We start from the raw sequence: 16,823 nt of genomic DNA on the forward strand, positions 1-16,823 counted from the left end.
GGCTAGCCCCCGGTCCAGCCTGCCCCTTCTGCCCAAGGCCCTGCCCCTCCTGGGCTCCTGAGCGCCTCCAGCCCCAGAGCCCGGGGCAGACAGTGCGGCCCCCTGCCCCAGCGCGCCGCAGCCCCACCAACACCCCCCCTCCATCCCGAGCACAGGGCAGGCAGCCCCAGTGCCATCAGCGTGGCCCCAGCGCCCCCCAGTACTGGGCGGCCCCAGCCACCCCAAGTCCCGGCCACAGGCCAGCCACCCTAGCCACAGCCCTGGCCCCCTTCCCAGAAGAGTAGCCGCCTGCCTGGGGCCAAGGGGGAAGTGGGCAAGCAGGAGGGGGCCCCCGGGCAGAGCGTGGGCAGGCCACGCGGGGCTGTTTGGGGAGGCACAGCATTCCCCAGCCTATAGGAGGTGCCACCCGTGCCTGGGGCTCCTCCATGTGTCCCGCCTTGCATGTTGAAAAGGGGTCACCCCATTTCCAAGTAAAATTAAGCCTTGAGTCATGATCGTGAGTCGGGCTTCACAACCTCACTTAGAAATCGCTGTCAGCGCTGGCGGCTGGGCTGCTGACAGGGGGAGCCCCAGCTGCCTGGGGAGGACAGGGGCGCCCCTCCTTGCGGCCCCATCCCCGCAGGAGAGGCTCCCGCTGTCAGCCAGATGGGTGCCCCGAGAGCACCCTACAGGCTCGGAAACTGGAAGGGAAATAAAGAGAACCCGGGTTTCATTTAAAAAAATCCCTCGATTTTTAAGCCAATCTCATGATTTGAGGAAGGGGGGTCTGACACATGATTTTCCGAGGCCCCGGGACGGGCAACAGCCCTGGGCTCTTCAAGGGATGCGCTCCGGGGGGAGGTGCAAGATGCATGCACAACTGGGCCCCCCTGACTGCACCCCGGCGCGGGGGGCAGGGGCCACGCACCCCTTGCAGCCGCGCGCACCCGGCGCGGGGGGCAGGGTCCGGGCACCCCTAGGACACCCCGGCGGGCCGTGCTGGGCGCACACATTCCCCTCCTCACCCCGGAGACGGAGGAGGAGGAGGAGGAGGAGGCGGGGGGGGGACGGTGCCAGGCGCATGCTCCGCCCCGTCCTTTAAATCCCCCGGCTGCAGGCCCGGCTGCCGCCGCCGCCGCACGTGCTGAGCCCCCGGGGAGCTGCCATGTCCCACGAGTCGGACCCCGGCCGCCGCCGGCGCTACACGCACGACACCTTCGGTGAGCGGCCGGGGGGCGCCTGCAAGGGGGCCGGGGGTTGGTTCGCAAGCCGCGGGGCAGCTCCCGTCCCCGCTGCACCGGGGAGCTCGCTGGGCCCCTAGAGGCTCCCCCCCGGCCCCGTGCGGGGCTCCCCAGAGGGCCCGCGGCTGGGGGGCGCCCAGGCGCGGGGCGGGCTCGGCGGGGCGAGCCGCTGTCTGGTGCCGCGCGTCAGGCTGCCCTGGAGGGGGAAGAGTCCCGCTAGCCGGCCACTGGCCGCGCCTGCTCCCTCGGCTGGTGCCGAGAGGCCGGGGAGCAGCCTCCCGTTCCCGGCACCACCCCTCGCCGGCGTGCACGAAAAGCGGGGGGCTGCTGCAGCCCCGGCCCAAGGGGTCTCTGGGGCCAAGCCGGACTAAGTCTTGGCTCCCGCGACGCCGCCCAGACCCTCTCCTGGGCAGAGCAAGGCGGACACCTGCTGGCTCGAGCTCGCCAAATAATTCTCTGGCTCGTTTCTGTTGATGTATAAATAAATTCTCTGGCTCGGTTCTGTTGATGTATATAACCTGCCCCACAGAAAGGTTAGGGATCTTGGATTAACTCGGGTCCCCAATTTACTGAGCACCTGAGGCTTTATAAACCTTGGCGCCGAATAACAGCCTCTGAAACCCAGTGGAAATCCTCTATGAGGTGCGGATGCCCCTGCGGGTGCTAATGCAGCATCCTGCTGGTGTGGGAGACCCTGAACCGAGGCTGTGTTTGTGCAAGGGGTGCATAACCCTTCCTGGGGTATAAAACGTGGGCTAACTGAGCGAGTGTATCTTGCTGTGTGTTCTGAGTGAAACATGTTTGCTTCTGGTAGCACCCGCCCCGTGTGCTAGGTGCCAGGGCTGGGCCTAGGCCCGGGAAGCTCAGTCTATGGGCAGTCCGTGGCGTGCCAGGCTTGGGGAAACAACAACCAGCTTGGGTGTGCTGCTTGCTGTGAATCGAGTCTAAGCAGAACGGAGTCTGTAAGGCCAATTTAAATCTCCTCCAGGCAGGAGACTTGAAGATGAGCGCAGAAGTATTGTCAACCCCAGACAGCCAACAATCACGGCATTGGCTTAAGAATTGTGAGATTTTTAAAAATATTTTGTAGTTATTCAATTACCTTCTGGTTCTCTTCTCCCCCCCCCCCCCCCCCAGTCTCTAGGGTGCACAAGCTCCAAATTTACAAACTTTTCTCTGCAACCATAAGGACGAGAAACTTAAATGAAAGCTGATATTTTCGTGCAATAGCATGATTCCAGCTGCTGGGTCTTTAAGGAAAAAAATCTAAAAATGATGAGACCGGCAATAACGTGGTGAGAGTTGGCAACACTGGTGAAAAATAAACTAGACTCCTCAAATTCTTTCAGTTGCATTATCTAACCCATGCACAAGTAACCTTTAAATGTATGGCTTTATCTTGGAAGTGCGCCTTCTTTGTCTGTCTAAGCTGCCCTATTGTATTAGTGCCTGAAAGAACTGGTTATAAAGCATGAATAGCTGTGACTCAAGACCAGATGTGTAGCCAGATTTTATTCTCCTGGCGCCTCTGTCTTCAGCCTGTCTTAGCGGGATGGGTCAGCGTTGTACAATATAGTGCTAGGCACTAAAAGGGCAGTCAGACAATATTTCTGTGTGTAGGGGTGTTCTGGGGACCCATGGCAGGTTTAGACAATACCAGCTTTGAGGTCCCATTTTTTGTACCTAAAGGTAGGTAGATGGGGTACATGCTGGAAACTAGCTTGATCATCTGCCCTTTTGACTGCCCTGGAAACTGACCTTACCTAGCATCTTTTGTCAACAAATAGGGTGGGGGAAGGGGGAAGAGGATTGATCCCCTAAACATAAAGGGGGAAACTGAAATGATTTGAAAGCCATACGCTGTTGGAGGTGACCAATGGGTTAAACCAGCTCCAGGCTCTGTCTCTGAAGCCCCAGGGACCTTGTCAGTCAGTCAAACTGGTGTAACCGTGACAGTATAATTGGTTAGTTTGGTGACGATCATGTGAAGCCACTTCCAAACCAGCCCTGTGAGCTGTGTTTGTTATCCTAGCTGTCATCTGATTCACAGTGGGCCTCTGTTGGGTGAGCGTGTAACTTGGCTGGAATTTTTGGTCTAGAGACCGCCAACCCACCATTGCCTCTAACCCAGCAGGAAGCAAACATTCCATATAACAAAAATACTGCCTCCCACTTGAGTTTCCCTCCTTGATGCACCTACTGGCTGCTGTGTAAGTCCACAGAGCTGTAAAAAAGGGGATCCTTCCCCAAGGATGACCTAAGCGAGAAGGTGGGGGGAGGGATAGCTCAGTGGTTTGGGCACTGGCCTGCTAAACCCAGGGTTGTAAGTTCAATCCTTGAGGGGGCCATTTGGGATGGGGCAAAAATGGGGGATGGGTCCTGCTTTGAGCAGGGGGCTTGGACTGGATGACCTCATGATAGTCTATGAGCTGGACAGAATGCAGCAGGTGACGCTCACTGGAAAAAGTCCTCCAATGTTTGTTGCCATGGAGGAGTTTCTCTATTGTCTCTTCTGATCTGGCCTTTCTTCCCCTCCATCTGTGCTTTCTCACCTTCAGCATTTCTCTCCCCCACCCTGCCTGTTCCTAATAATGACAGTCTGGCATCCATAACAGCTCCCTGTTAGAAGCACTGCACCCCGATGGTGACTGACTCCTTTGCTCACTCTCCCTTTACTGTATCCATTTCAGATTTCCACAAGGAATTTGAGCATCGGGTCGACCCCCATCGGCGAGGGTCGCTGTGTGACCGGCACTGTGCTGCCATTAACAACACCCATGGAGACCTTGGGGACATGCATTCGGGATCCCATCAGCATAGCATAATGACGCCCAGGATACTGCCGGGTAAGCAGAGCTGAAAGGGTCGCCTGGAGTGGTGCTGGGGTTACTGCACAGAGTTGGCCCTGGGGCAATGGGAAAGGGTTATAGATGGCGCCTTTCTCATTCAGTCCCTCTTGAGAGGAGAGGATGCACTGCAACAGAAACTGTGCAGACAGCCCAGGGAATGCAAGGGGGGCTCCAAGTGCAAAGGGGTCTATCTCTGCCACAGGGTTCTGGTGTGACACCCCAGAGCTGGAGAAGGTGGTCACTCACCTAGCACCTTTGGTTGAAGGATCTAAATGCTTGGCAAATACAAGTGATGCCTGCCTCTCATGGTGTGAGGAGAGGCAATCTGCCTTCTCTTAGAGGAGCAGACCTGGGACATGGAGTGACTTTCAAGTGGATGGGAGAGCTGGGAACAGAACCCAGGAGTCCTGGGCTCTAACTAATAAATGCTTGTTATATGGGTGGATCCCCTGAAATCCTATTGTGGTAGATGGGTTATATTAGCATGGCGAGTATAGCTTATTTGTAATAGCAAGCACTTCAGGTTTTCTAGCATCAAAGATCTTGAAATAAAACTTCTTGTAACGTATTCCTCTACTGGCAGGCTAACCTAGCACCTACCCAGGGGAGGAGACTGATCTCTGGTTGCAAAAAAACCCAATGCTTAAATAGTGATTATGAAGAAAGCAAGGAAGTGATGCTGGGCCAGAATAGACTTCAGACAAGGAGTGCTCTCATGACCTGCATCTAGCTAGATAGGAGGAATAATGCTCTTGCCAAGGGACTGCTTGCGAATGCTGTAGGTAGAACACGGTGGCGTTCCCTTGACTTCCGTGAACAGCAACAGGGGGAGCAGCAATGAAAGGGTTAAACAGTTCTACGTCAAAAGCCGCTATTCGAGGCACAGTCTGTGCCAAGAACGCTGGGCCATGGCTGCTTTACCTCTCTCCCACCATTCTTGTGCCCATACAGTGGGAATGCTGACCTTGTGGGGGGGGGGGGGGGGGCGGTGTTTAGGGTATGCAATTAGCTAATAATCATACACCTTGGGTGTAACCCCCGCAGTTCTCTCTTGGTAATTTCCCCTGCGTGGCGTACTGAATTTGACAAATGCATAATCGGCTCTTTATTTCTCATGTCTGCTTGGTTTAGTCCTTTCCCTTCTCTCTGGTCATAGCAACATCCTCACAAAATCCACAGAGAACGACTGGGCTGTCTTGTCCCTTCTCATGTGCTCCTGAGGCTGGCTGGAAGGACTAGTTATGAATCATTTCTATTACGTGTTTTCCAAAGCACTTGTGACTTTTGGGAACGTGGCTGTGTTGAACTGTTTGCCATGGGGGTCCTCAAACGTCCCCATAGCAGGGAACCGCCTGCCCAATGAGAGATGGGGCTCAGGGACCTCCTCTCCTGTTAGTTGCAGTGGAAAAATCTAGCAATTCACAAGAAAAGTAATGCAGGGAAAGTGCTTTATGGGACCAAATTCGGGGGGGGCGCCTGGAAAATCTCCATCCAAGAATATTAAAGGAACTGGCACATTAAATTGCAAGGTTATGGGCCTACCACAGGAGAGGGTGGGTGAGTTTCTGTGGCCTGTACTGAGCAGGTGAGACTAGATGATCATGATGCTCCTTTCTGGCCTTAAAGTCTATGAGGAATGGATCTTTTAGCATCTCTTATCCAATTTAGCTCCTGGAGCCAGCACCGTGTGAGCAGCCAGCTCTCCACGCACCCCCAGCAAGCGCTCCGGATTTTGTGATGTGCAGCAGGCCCCAGCTTGGGGAACCACTGGTTTGGAGGAACAGTGGTGGGTGGCTTGAGTGTCTCCCATTCATGGGGTCTGGCTGGTCATGTGGCACTGCTTCTACTCCCTGATTGCGACATGTGGGTTAGAATCACTCACCCATATACCCATCAGCTGTCTGCCTGGGGTGAATAACTAATAATTTGACCCTACAAATAGCAGCAAACTGATGCTGGCACATTCTTCTGCTGAGACTTGCAAATGTATTTTGTCTCAGTGTGTTGTTTGTTCAGCATCTAGTAGAATGGGGTCCTGGCCATGGCTCCAAAGGGGCTATGGTAATACAAATAAATAATATTGTACCAGCTCTCGTCCATCCTCCCCGTGGAAGGAAAAGGCCTGGGTAGAGACCGTTGAATCGTGGAAGTCAACGAATGGCTACGCAGGTGGTGTCGGAGAGAAGGCTTTGGATTCTTTGACCATGGGATGGTGTTCCAAGAAGGAGTGCTAGGCAGAGACGGGCTCCACCTAACGAAGAGAGGAAAGAGCATCTTCACAAGCAGGCTGGCTAACCTAGTGAGGAGGGCTTTAAACTAGGTTCACCAGGAGACGGAGACCAAAGCCCTGAGATAAGTGGGGATGTGGGATACCGGGAGGAAGCAGGAGCGCGTGAGAGGGGAGGGCTCCTGCCTCATACTGAGAAAGAGGGGCAATCAGCAGGTTACCTCAAGTGCCTGTACACAAATGCACGAAGCCTGGGAAACAAGCAGGGAGAACTGGAAGTCCTGGCAAAGTCAAGGAATTAGGATGTGATTGGAATAACAGACTTGGTGGGATAACTCACATGACTGGAGTACTGTCATGGATGGATATAAGCTGTTCAGGAAGGACAGGCAGGGCAGAAAAGGTGGGGGGGTTGCACTGTATGTAAGGGAGCAGTATGACTGCTCAGAGCTCAAGTATGAAACTGCAGAAAAACCTGAGAGTCTCTGGATTAAGTTTAGAAGCGTGAGCAACAAGGGTGATGTCGTGGTGGGAGTCTGCTATAGACCACCGGACCAGGGGGATGAGGTGGACGAGGCTTTCTTCCGGCAACTCGCAGAAGTTACAAGATCGCAGACCCTGGTTCTCATGGGAGACTTCAATCACCCTGTTATCTGCTGGGAGAGCAATACAGCGGTGCACAGACAATCCAGGAAGTTTTTGGAAACTGTAGGGGACAATTTCCTGGTGCAAGTGCTGGAGGAACCAACTAGGAGCAGAGCTCTTCTTGACCTGCTGCTCACAAACCGGGAAGAATTAGTAGGGGAAGCAAAAGTGGATGGGAACCTGGGAGGCACTGACCATGAGATGGTCGAGTTCAGGATCCTGACACAAGGAAGAAAGGAAAGCAGCAGAATACGGACCCTGGACTTCAGAAAAGCAGACTTTGACTCCCTCAGGGAACTGATGGGCAAGATCCCCTGGGAGAATAACATGAGGGGGAAAGGAGTCCAGGAGAGCTGGCTGTATTTTAAAGAATCCTTATTGAGGTTACAGGGACAAACCATCCCGATGTGTAGAAAGGATAGTAAATATGGCAGGCGACCAGCTTGGCTTCACAGTGAAATCCTTGCTGATCTTAAATACAAAAAAGAAGCTTACAAGAAGTGGAAGTTTGGACAAATGACCAGGGATGAGTATAAAAATATTGCTCGGGCATGCAGGAGTGAAATCAGGAAGGCCAAATAACACCTGGAGTTGCAGCTAGCAAGAGATGTTAAGAGTAACAAGAAGGGTTTCTTCAGGTATGTTAGCAACAAGAAGAAAGCCAAGGAAAGTGTGGGCACCTTAATGAATGAGGGAGGCAAACTAGTGACAGAGGATGTGGAAAAAGCTAATGTACTCAATGCTTTTTTTGCCTCTGTCTTCACGAAGAAGGTCAGCTCCCAGACTACTGCACAGGGCAGCACAGCATGGGGAGGAGGTGACCAGCCCTCTGTGGAGAAAGAAGTGGTTCGGGACTATTTAAAAAAGCTGGATGTGCACAAGTAATGGGGCCGGATGCGCTGCATCTGAGAGTGCTAAAGGAGTTGGCGGATGTGATTGCAGAGCCATTGGCCATTATCTTTGAAAACTCATGGTGATCGGGGGAAGTCCTGGACAACTGGAAAAAGGCTAATGTAGTGCCCATCTTTAAAAAAAGGGAAGGAGGAGGATCCTGGGAACTACAGGCCAGTCAGCCTCACCTCCGTCCCTGGAAAAATCATGGAGCAGGTCCTCAAGGAATCAATTCTGAAGCACTTCGAGGAGAGGCAAGTGATCAGGAACAGTCAGCATGGATTCACCAAGGACAAGTCATGCCTGACTAATCTAATTGCCTTCTATGACGAGAACTGGTTCTGTGGATGAAGGGAAAGCAGTGGACGTGTTGTTCCTTGACTTTAGCAAAGCTTTTGACATGGTCTCCCACAGTATTCTTGCCAGCAAGTTAAAGAAGTATGGGCTGGATGACTGGACTATAAGGTGGATAGAAAGCTGGCTAGATTGTTGGGCTCAACGGGTAGTGATGAATGGCTCCATGTCTAGATGACAGCCGGTATCAAGTGGAGTGCCCCAAGGGTCGGTCCTGGGCCCGGTTTTGTTCAATATCTTCATTAATGATCTGAAGGATGGTGTGGATTGCACCCTCAGCAAGTTTGCAGATGACACTAAAATGGGAGGAGAGGTAGATATGCTGGAGGGTAGGGATAGGATACAGAGGGACCTAGACAAACTGGAGGATTGGGCCAAAAGAAATCTGAGGTTCAACAAGGACAAGTGCAGAGTCCTGCTCTTAGGACGGAAGAATCCAATGCACCGCTACAGACTAGGGACCGAATGGCTAGGCAGCAGTTCTGCAGAAAAGGTCCTAGGGGTTACAGTGGACAAGAAGCTGGATATGAGTCAACCGTGTGCCCTTGTTGCCAAGAAGGCCAATGGCATTTTGGGATGTATAAGTAGGGGCCTTGCCAGCAGATCGAGGGACGTGATCATTCCCCTCTATTCGACACTGGTGAGGCCTCATCTGGAGTACTGTGTCCAGTTTTGGGCCCCACACTACAAGAAGGATGTGGAAAAATTGGAGAGAGTCCAGCGGAGGGCAACAAAAATGATTAGGGGACTGGAACACATGACTTATGAGGAGAGGATGAGGGAACTGGGGATGTTTAGACTTCGGAAGAGAAGAATGAGGGGGGATTTGATAGCTGCTTTCAACTACCTGAAAGGGGGTTCCAAAAAGGATGGATCTAGACTGTTCTCAGTAGTAGCAGATGACAGAACAAGGAGTAATGGTCTCAAGTTGCAGTGGGGGAGATCTAGGTTGGATATTAGGAAAAACTTTTTCACTATGAAGGTGGTGAAACACTGGATTGCGTTACCGAGGGAGGTAGTGGAATCTCCTTCCTTAGAAGTTTTTAAGGTCAGGCTTGACAAAGCCCTGGCTGGGATGATTTAATTGGGGATCGGTCCTGCTTTGAGCAGGGGGTTGGACTAGATGACCTCCTGAGGTCCCTTCCATGCCTGATATTCTATGATTCTCTGAGCAGCCCTACAGGCCAGACATGCACGATCCTTACAGGGCAACCCTATAGCTGGCCGTGGGGCTCTGGCTGGGGGTGATGTGTGTCTAAATCTTGGGTTTCTCCTCGCTGGTCTCTTGCGCAGTGATCTCAACGCCTGCCTGCTGCCAGCACCTCTCCGACGAGGTGCAAATTTGTGACGGCTGCCTGGTGAAAACCACCATCACTGCGGAAAACGAGGTGGAAGCCAACAAACTCTCCAACAACTACAAGGTTTGTTCTGTGTTCTCCTCCCCCCCCCTTCTCTCTTTGGGGTCATGCATTGGTGGCTGAAAGCCCAGAATCTCCATGAGGGCTGCAACCTCTCTGCTGGCACATATGCTCTCAAGCTAGGGTGCTTCAGAAAGTGCTTCTTTTCTCCGCTGTGGCTACTGGGCTCTTTCCTTCGCTCAGGGTAGTTGTTCGGATTCCCTAGAGAAGTGTGGGCACTGCACAGTCCAGGGCACTGTGTCAGCTGCTTCTGTGAGGAGCCTAGTCTGTAAAAACCCACTCCTGCAATGGGGGTCTAGCACTGGGGTGATGGGGTCAGTTATCTTACTCCAGTGTCTGAGAGGAAGGGTGGCTCAGTGGTTAGAGTACTAACCTAGGCCTTGAGACCTGGTATCCATTCCCTGCTCTGCTACAGACTTCTTGTGACATTGGGCAAGTCACTTAACCTTTGTGCCTTAGTTTCCCATCTGCTGGAATTATTATTTGAAATTAATATGGGAAATCACCAAACACAATTTAACCATAAATTCCTTTATTAAATCCAAAGGTCAAATGGTTGTTTTAAACCTGCTACCTATTAATTTCCTTTTGGTGGCCCCTTGTTCTTGTATTATGAGAAGGAGTAAATAACACTTCCTTATTTACTTTCTCTATACCACTCATGATTTTATAGACCTTGATCATATCCCCCCTTAGTCGCCTCTTTTCCAAGCTGAAAAGTCCCAGTCTTATTAATCTCTCCTCATACGGAAGCCATTCTATACCCCTAATAATGTTTGTTGCCCTTTTCTGAACCTTTTCCAATTCCAATATATATCTTTTGAGAAAGGGCGACCACATCTGCATGCAATATTCAAGATGTGGGCGTACCATGGGTTTATATAGAGGCAACATGATTTCTGTCGTCTTATCTATCCCTTTCTTGATTCCCAGCATTCTGTTGGCTTTTTTGACTGCCGCTGCACATAGGGTGACTTGCCCAATGTCACTCAAACTATTATTAAAAGCCTAATTATTAAGCAGCTTACTACATCCAGATAGTAACAAAACATATTTATAAGCACTTGATCATGATATTTACAAATGGGTTAAACCCAGGGGTGTTCCGCCCCATATTGGTCGGCTTCAGCGTGGTCAGGCAGGTATTAGCAATGAACCCTTTGAGTTTACTTTTTGTATATCCTTTAACAAACAAGTGATGTCATTGCCAATGACTGACTTCAGCTAAAGACCAACCTGAGACGTTCACCCTGGTTTCCAGTCTTAATCCAGATAAGATTTACAACCTCCTCTCCTCCCAAGGTCTTTCCTCCCCTCCTTCTTGCTGTCCACCAGTTTTCCCATTGCACCTGGATTCACATCTGCTTTAACACTGGTGTGTGGGTTGGGGGAGGGCCAAGTTGGTTCATTTTAAGACTGATCCTCTTGGTTTGATTTAAAATCATTTGCAGTTAACCCTGTTGCTCAGAGGCCTTCTTTGTAGAAACATCCCCTTATCTTATTAGTTATTCTTTGAACCAGACATCCACCCTACCTCATTCCTTCTGGCTTTATAACTATTTCCAAAGCCTTCCTGCTACTTGCTAGTCAGGGCCTTTCTTTACAACATGCACATTTCCTTAACCAAACTCAAGTTAACTTTAATTCTCTAATTTTAAACTTCTCATACACATCTGTAAAATGGGGTTAACAGCACCGCCTGATTGGGGTGTTCTGATGGTTCTAAAATTCCGCTCCTCTTATACCCATGCTGCCAATCTGAGCGTAACTCCTAGAGGCCCCGTCTGGCCAATCTGAGGCTGAAAACTGGCCTCCTGCCTAAGTCTCTCTTCTAAATGTTTCTTATACTGTTAGTGGCAGTGACCTGCATGTTGGACCTGCTGCTTTGCTAAATACCTTTTCTGACTCGCATCAGCTGCGCCTCTTCCATAGATCATGTGTTGTAATTATTATTTACGCAGGGTATCACGGCAACACTGATTTAACCATATTTCCTGTGTTAAATCGAAAGGTACAATTGCTCTAAACATGCCTAACTAATAAGCAATTCGCTACATCCAAACAGCAACAGAAGCTTTTGCCCAAGATACTTACAAATGGGCTAAACCCAGGGGTGCTTAGACACCTTTGACTCCCACTTGGTCAGGCAGATATTAGCAATGAACCCTTTTTAAGAGTTTACTTTCCTGTACCTGTTAACAAACAAGTGATGTCCTTGCCAAGTAATGGGCCTTCGCTAAAGCAAGATGAAGGCATTTCTCATTTAGCCAATTGACTGAACCAGGTACCCAGTTAACCATGTCTTAGTTCTGTTACCTTCGCCTGAACCTTAAATAAGAGAACTGGTTTTTCTAAGGGTCACTACAAGTGTAACGCACCTCTTCTGTCTCATGACCGCCTCCATTTTGGTCACATGCTTTAGGCCTGTTGCTTATGCCAATATCCCACCTCCATCTAAAACCACAGTTCACCCACATCTAACATGGGCCTGTATTCCTACATCGTGGCTGGCACCTAGGGCCTCTCAAAAGGCACATGTGGCACAAGTCCCCTTGTACGTGGCACGTTCTCCTCTTCAGCCATGGGTCGGACAAGTCGGTCAGCCCAGGTGCTGTGCATGACAGTAGCTTCTCCAGATAGTCAGTAACTAAATTCACTTGTCTAGATCAAGGTTTTAGCTGCCCCAGGCTAATGGACAGGAGGAGCCTGCTACCTGAGAGAAGACCTTGGGGAGCAGATGCACCTAACTCCACAAAGGGCTGGCTTCCGAGGGAGCGCTCTCATCTAACCAGGCTGGTGCCTGGCAGTGAAGGGGAAACCCTCATACCCTGTGGGAAGCCAAAGGGGTGAGGCAGAGGCCAACCGGCCAAAGGAAGAGTTTATTGTCCTGCTCTGACCTCCACCATGTAGTCCTCTTTCTTTGACTAAGAACAAAGAAGGCTACTAGGTGAGCAAGAATCAAGGTGAGCAAAAGCAAGGACCTTTGATGCAGGGACTCGTATGACCAGTCACCACTCTGTCTGAGCATCCTGGAGAGTGTGGACTCTGGAGGAACTTTGGGGGCTTGAGATGCATGCAAAGGCAATCTCCCTCACAGTGGTGGGTTTGGGGGCCACTCTCTTCCTTCCCAGGCTCGACAGCAATGGTGCTTTGCCTTCCTGGGTGCAGAGAAAAAGCTGCCCCATTGACCAATAAAATACAAAAAACACCCTGAATCTGGGAATGGCTCAACTCCTACTAGCCCTGCACTGATCACACAGTTTTCCCCCTGGGAGAGAGAATGAACCACACGGGACGCACTAGTCATGTTCAGTGCCCTGATGGTAGCTGCTTGGATGCTGTGTGGGGTTGTACAAACCAATGTAGAATAGAACAGAAAGGTAGATGCTCTAGGTGTGGCAAAAGTGGGAACTGTCCTTTCCCCTTCCATCCCCCACATCATTGATGAATGATGTAGCTCTGATCAGAGCCTTTAACTTTGTGCAAATTGATTGCCCTTCCATTGGGGAAGCCGTGATCTCATAATAGCACCTTCTGACTTACGTGAAATTGCAGAACTGGCGAGTCATGCACCTGAAAACCAACCATTGTTTGTTCTGTAAAATCGTAATTTTCTCTCTCCCTTTCGCTCGTTAATCTGGATTAATTTCAGTTGAACGTAATCTGGAGGACCTCAGCAAAGTAGCCCTAACTGCTGAGCCCTGCATGGGTCTGGGGCTGCTGACGCGCCTCCCCACAGAATGGGTCTGGTTCATCTGGGGCGGTAGCTAGCTGGGAATGACAAACAGGCTTTTCATCAAAACCACTCTGCGGCATGCTCCACAGCAACCAGCCACCAGCTCCAGACAGGATGAGAACAGATCAACACAAGGGCACTCTGAGGGCTTGTTCTGGGCAGTCTGAACTTCAGATAGGTGACAAGGTGCTCTCCTCAGTCCTGTGACGCTGGTGGTGCCAAAGTGCTACAGAAATGAGCTGGCTTCTGAGACACCATCCCCCCCCCCCCCCCACAGTTGTCTCGCTTCGTACAGGAGCTTTGTTCATAAAGCAATCAATGGGGCGTGCTTAGGACAGGTCTGCAGTTGCTACAAGGCAGCATTTTATATCTGTGAAGACGCTACTACGCCAATGGGAGAACCTCTCCCATTGACGTAGGTCCTCCAACCCTTCTCCCCCCCCCCAGCCCCCGAGAGCTCTCCCATCGCCACAACGCTGCCTACACCAAGTGTTAGGCCGGTATAACTGTGTCGCTCCAGGGTGTGGATTTTTCACACCCCTGAATGATGGAGTTATACCTATGTACGATGATCATGTAGACCCGGCCTTACACCATCCATTACTCCCCCGTCAGCATATGTTGGCTGTGAGCAATGCAACGCAGGGCCCAGTTTTCATTGGGTTGATAAAGTCTGACCCAAAGCTAAGGACCTGGAGGCAACTGAATGTCCCTTGTAGCCCATTGGTTACTGGGGAGCAAAAACTATTGAAGATCCCAGGTGATCTAACTTGCCTTCGTCCCCCTTTTAGCTGAGGGGGTCACGGTCTTGTGTCTAGTTACTTCCACATCTACAGCTGGAAGGGGGTTGGGGTGCATGAAGTTTAGGAGTGGGAAATGCATGTAACCTGTGTCTAATACCAGAGGCTGGGGGAGAGCACCAGTGTTACCTCTGTGAGGTTCTTTTCTCACCCCATTACCTTAGTGCCTGAGCACCTCACTGCATAGCTTATCCTCCCAGTGCCCCAGGAGGTAGGGCAGGGCTCTTGTCCCCCCCACTCAGATGAGAACTTGGGTACAGAGTGGAGGTCATGCCCAAGGTCACGCAGGGAGTCTGTGGCGAAGCAGGGAATTAAACCCAGGTCTCAAGTCCTAGGCTTGTGCTCTAGCCGCTAGGCCATCCTTCCACTGTGCTGTGGGGAACTTCGAAATTCCCTCCAATTCTCGCTGCCTTCACTTACCAAAACACAGTACAGGTAACTCGGGCCATGGAGTCCAAATTGGAACTGATCAAACGTTCTATAGGGGAAAATCCTTCACACCTGCCACGCCCTTCTCCAGGGAATTCTGGGATTTGGGGATGGATTTTTACCACCCCTCCCTCATGTCACAGGAAGGCAAAATGCCTTTCGGTACATCTACACTGCAAAGAAAACCCCGGCACCAAGTCTGAGCCTGGCTCAATTGACTTGGGCTCTGAGACCCTCGCCTGGAACGTCTGCACTGTTTGCTGTCCCACAGCCCCACAAGTCTGAGTCAGTTGACCCAGGCTCATGAGACACGGTGCCGCTGGTTTGTCTTTGCAGCGTATACCTACCCTGTCTGTCCTCGTTAGCGAGGATTAACTGGCTCTGGTATTCACTGTTGATGTTATGTGTTAACCACACACAGGATCTTCCACTGCTTTTCTCATCCAGGCTGGGCAGTGAAGAAGTTGACTGAGGTTTCTGGGGTGCTCTCAGGGGTGTGGGCAGAGGGGAGTTGTCACTACTATGTTGGTGGCTAGTCTCAGAGTCGGCTAGTCCCAGACAACTGTATCCTGATGTTTGGTTGCCCTTGTAGAAATGAGACCTCAGCCAGAAGTCCCTCACCAGCTCTGTCTCCTGGTCTCTGGAGTTAGCCTGGCATGCAGGCTCCCTGGTTAGTCTGAGGAGCGCCAGCTCTGCCTTCTCGCCCCCCCCCCCCACCCCCGCATGCTCCTGTACGATCGAACTATCATCTCCGGTCTCTCTCAACCTCCTGTGAATTAGGAACCGCAATCCTAATGTGGGGCAGCCACTGCCTCCTGCCCTCCGTCCCCCTCAGTATATCTGCCCATAGCCCACAGCACTTCTAACTAGCTGGAAGGAGAGGAACATGCTCTCTGGAACAGCAGCACCGGACAGGTGCAGTTGCCTGGGGTCTGACTTGTTTGTTTCTCTCTGCTTCCCAGTTTGGCTTTAAGAAATGGAAGAGCCACGTGACAGCCAGGCCCTGGGAAGACCGGTCGGAAATTGTGAAAGAGCTCTACTCAGATCTGAACGTTGTGAAAAGCCCCACAGGTAGGAAATGATGCCCTGCCTGAACTCCCCCTTTCTGGTAAGGGCATCTCTAAATCCCCCTCTCCCCTGGGCAGCTAGCAGTCCTGAGAATTCTGGTTTGATCATATTTATCTGCAAGGCCAGTGAGGGGCATCTGGAATCCATCAACCCTCTAACTTGTCAGCATGTCTAGAAGGTGATTGTCGCAAACTCCTATGGACTGACCCAGCCCTCATGTTTAAAGTGCCACCGAGTGGGGGCCACCACTTCCAAATCCAGGCCTCTGTGCATACCCTCCTTAAGACCACCTCCCGCCAAAGGGAAGCACTCGATTGCCCTCAGCAGAAGGCAATGGTGGCCATGCTGTCGGCATTCATAATGTAACATACACCAGGCCTGCCCACAAGACCAGCAGCAGGGTGACTGCGGCAGCCACTGCCCTGTAACTGTGACCAACTCTCCCTCTCTGCTGAAGGAGGGTGGTGTCCTGGGCCCCCAAAGGAAATGGTTCATGTCTGTGACTCTTGTAGCAAGTAGAAATGGCACCTCCAAGGACCTGTGGACAGCAGCAGAATGTTTGTACTCAACACCGGTGGGATTTCTTCCCCCCACATTCTTCTCTGCATTGTACGAGCCGTTAGCTGATGAATGTGCCGCATTCCCATTGCTTACGTGACTGCTTCCCTGAATGGGCAATGTAACTTTAGGGGAATGTTTGTCCACATCTTGGAAATAGAGGGCATGCTGCCCATTCGGCTTGGAGCGTCCCTTTAAAGGCTGGGAGCTAGGGCTTGAGCTGTCTGCGTCTGTCTCTGAGCTGAGCAGTGCAGGTCAGATCCTGGGTCATATGTATCCCACTGCTTGGAGTAACAGAGTAAGAGCTTTTCACTTCAGTTAACAGCGGGGTGTGTGCGAGCGATCGATCAATTGATCGATCATTGGCTCACGTCCGTGACCTAAGTCCCTCCTGGTGGTTAAGAACATAACATAAGAACGGCCACACTGAGTCAGACCAATGGTGCACCGAGCCCAGTATCCTGTCTTCCGACAGTGGCCAGTGCCAGATGCTTCAGAGGAAATGAACAGAATTGATCTATCCCCTGTCATCCAGTCCCAGAATCTGGCAGAGAGAGGCTTAGGGACACCCAGAGCAAGGGGTTGTATCCCTAACCATCTTGCTAAAAGCCATTGATGGACCTATTCT

General features: G+C 51.4%; 1 protein-coding gene across 2 annotated transcripts in view; it reads left to right on the forward strand.

The window, feature by feature from the left end:
• Positions 1 to 1,000: 1,000 nt before the first annotated feature.
• The window catches only part of LOC141980948 (uncharacterized), a 44,579-nt gene continuing 28,756 nt past the window's right edge, over positions 1,001 to 16,823 (forward strand). The window contains exons 1-4 of one of the 2 annotated variants that reach the window (XM_074942729.1): positions 1,001 to 1,199; positions 3,911 to 4,066; positions 9,480 to 9,607; positions 15,532 to 15,640. In XM_074942729.1, the coding sequence (XP_074798830.1) occupies positions 1,145 to 1,199; positions 3,911 to 4,066; positions 9,480 to 9,607; positions 15,532 to 15,640 (448 nt within the window). In that variant the 5' untranslated portion in view covers positions 1,001 to 1,144. The remainder of the gene's footprint in view (positions 1,200 to 3,910; positions 4,067 to 9,479; positions 9,608 to 15,531; positions 15,641 to 16,823) is intronic. The other variant, XM_074942730.1, reaches the window with a different exon arrangement.

This window comes from Natator depressus, chromosome 1, assembly GCF_965152275.1.
Source record: "Natator depressus isolate rNatDep1 chromosome 1, rNatDep2.hap1, whole genome shotgun sequence".
NCBI classification, from domain to species: domain Eukaryota; kingdom Metazoa; phylum Chordata; order Testudines; family Cheloniidae; genus Natator; species Natator depressus.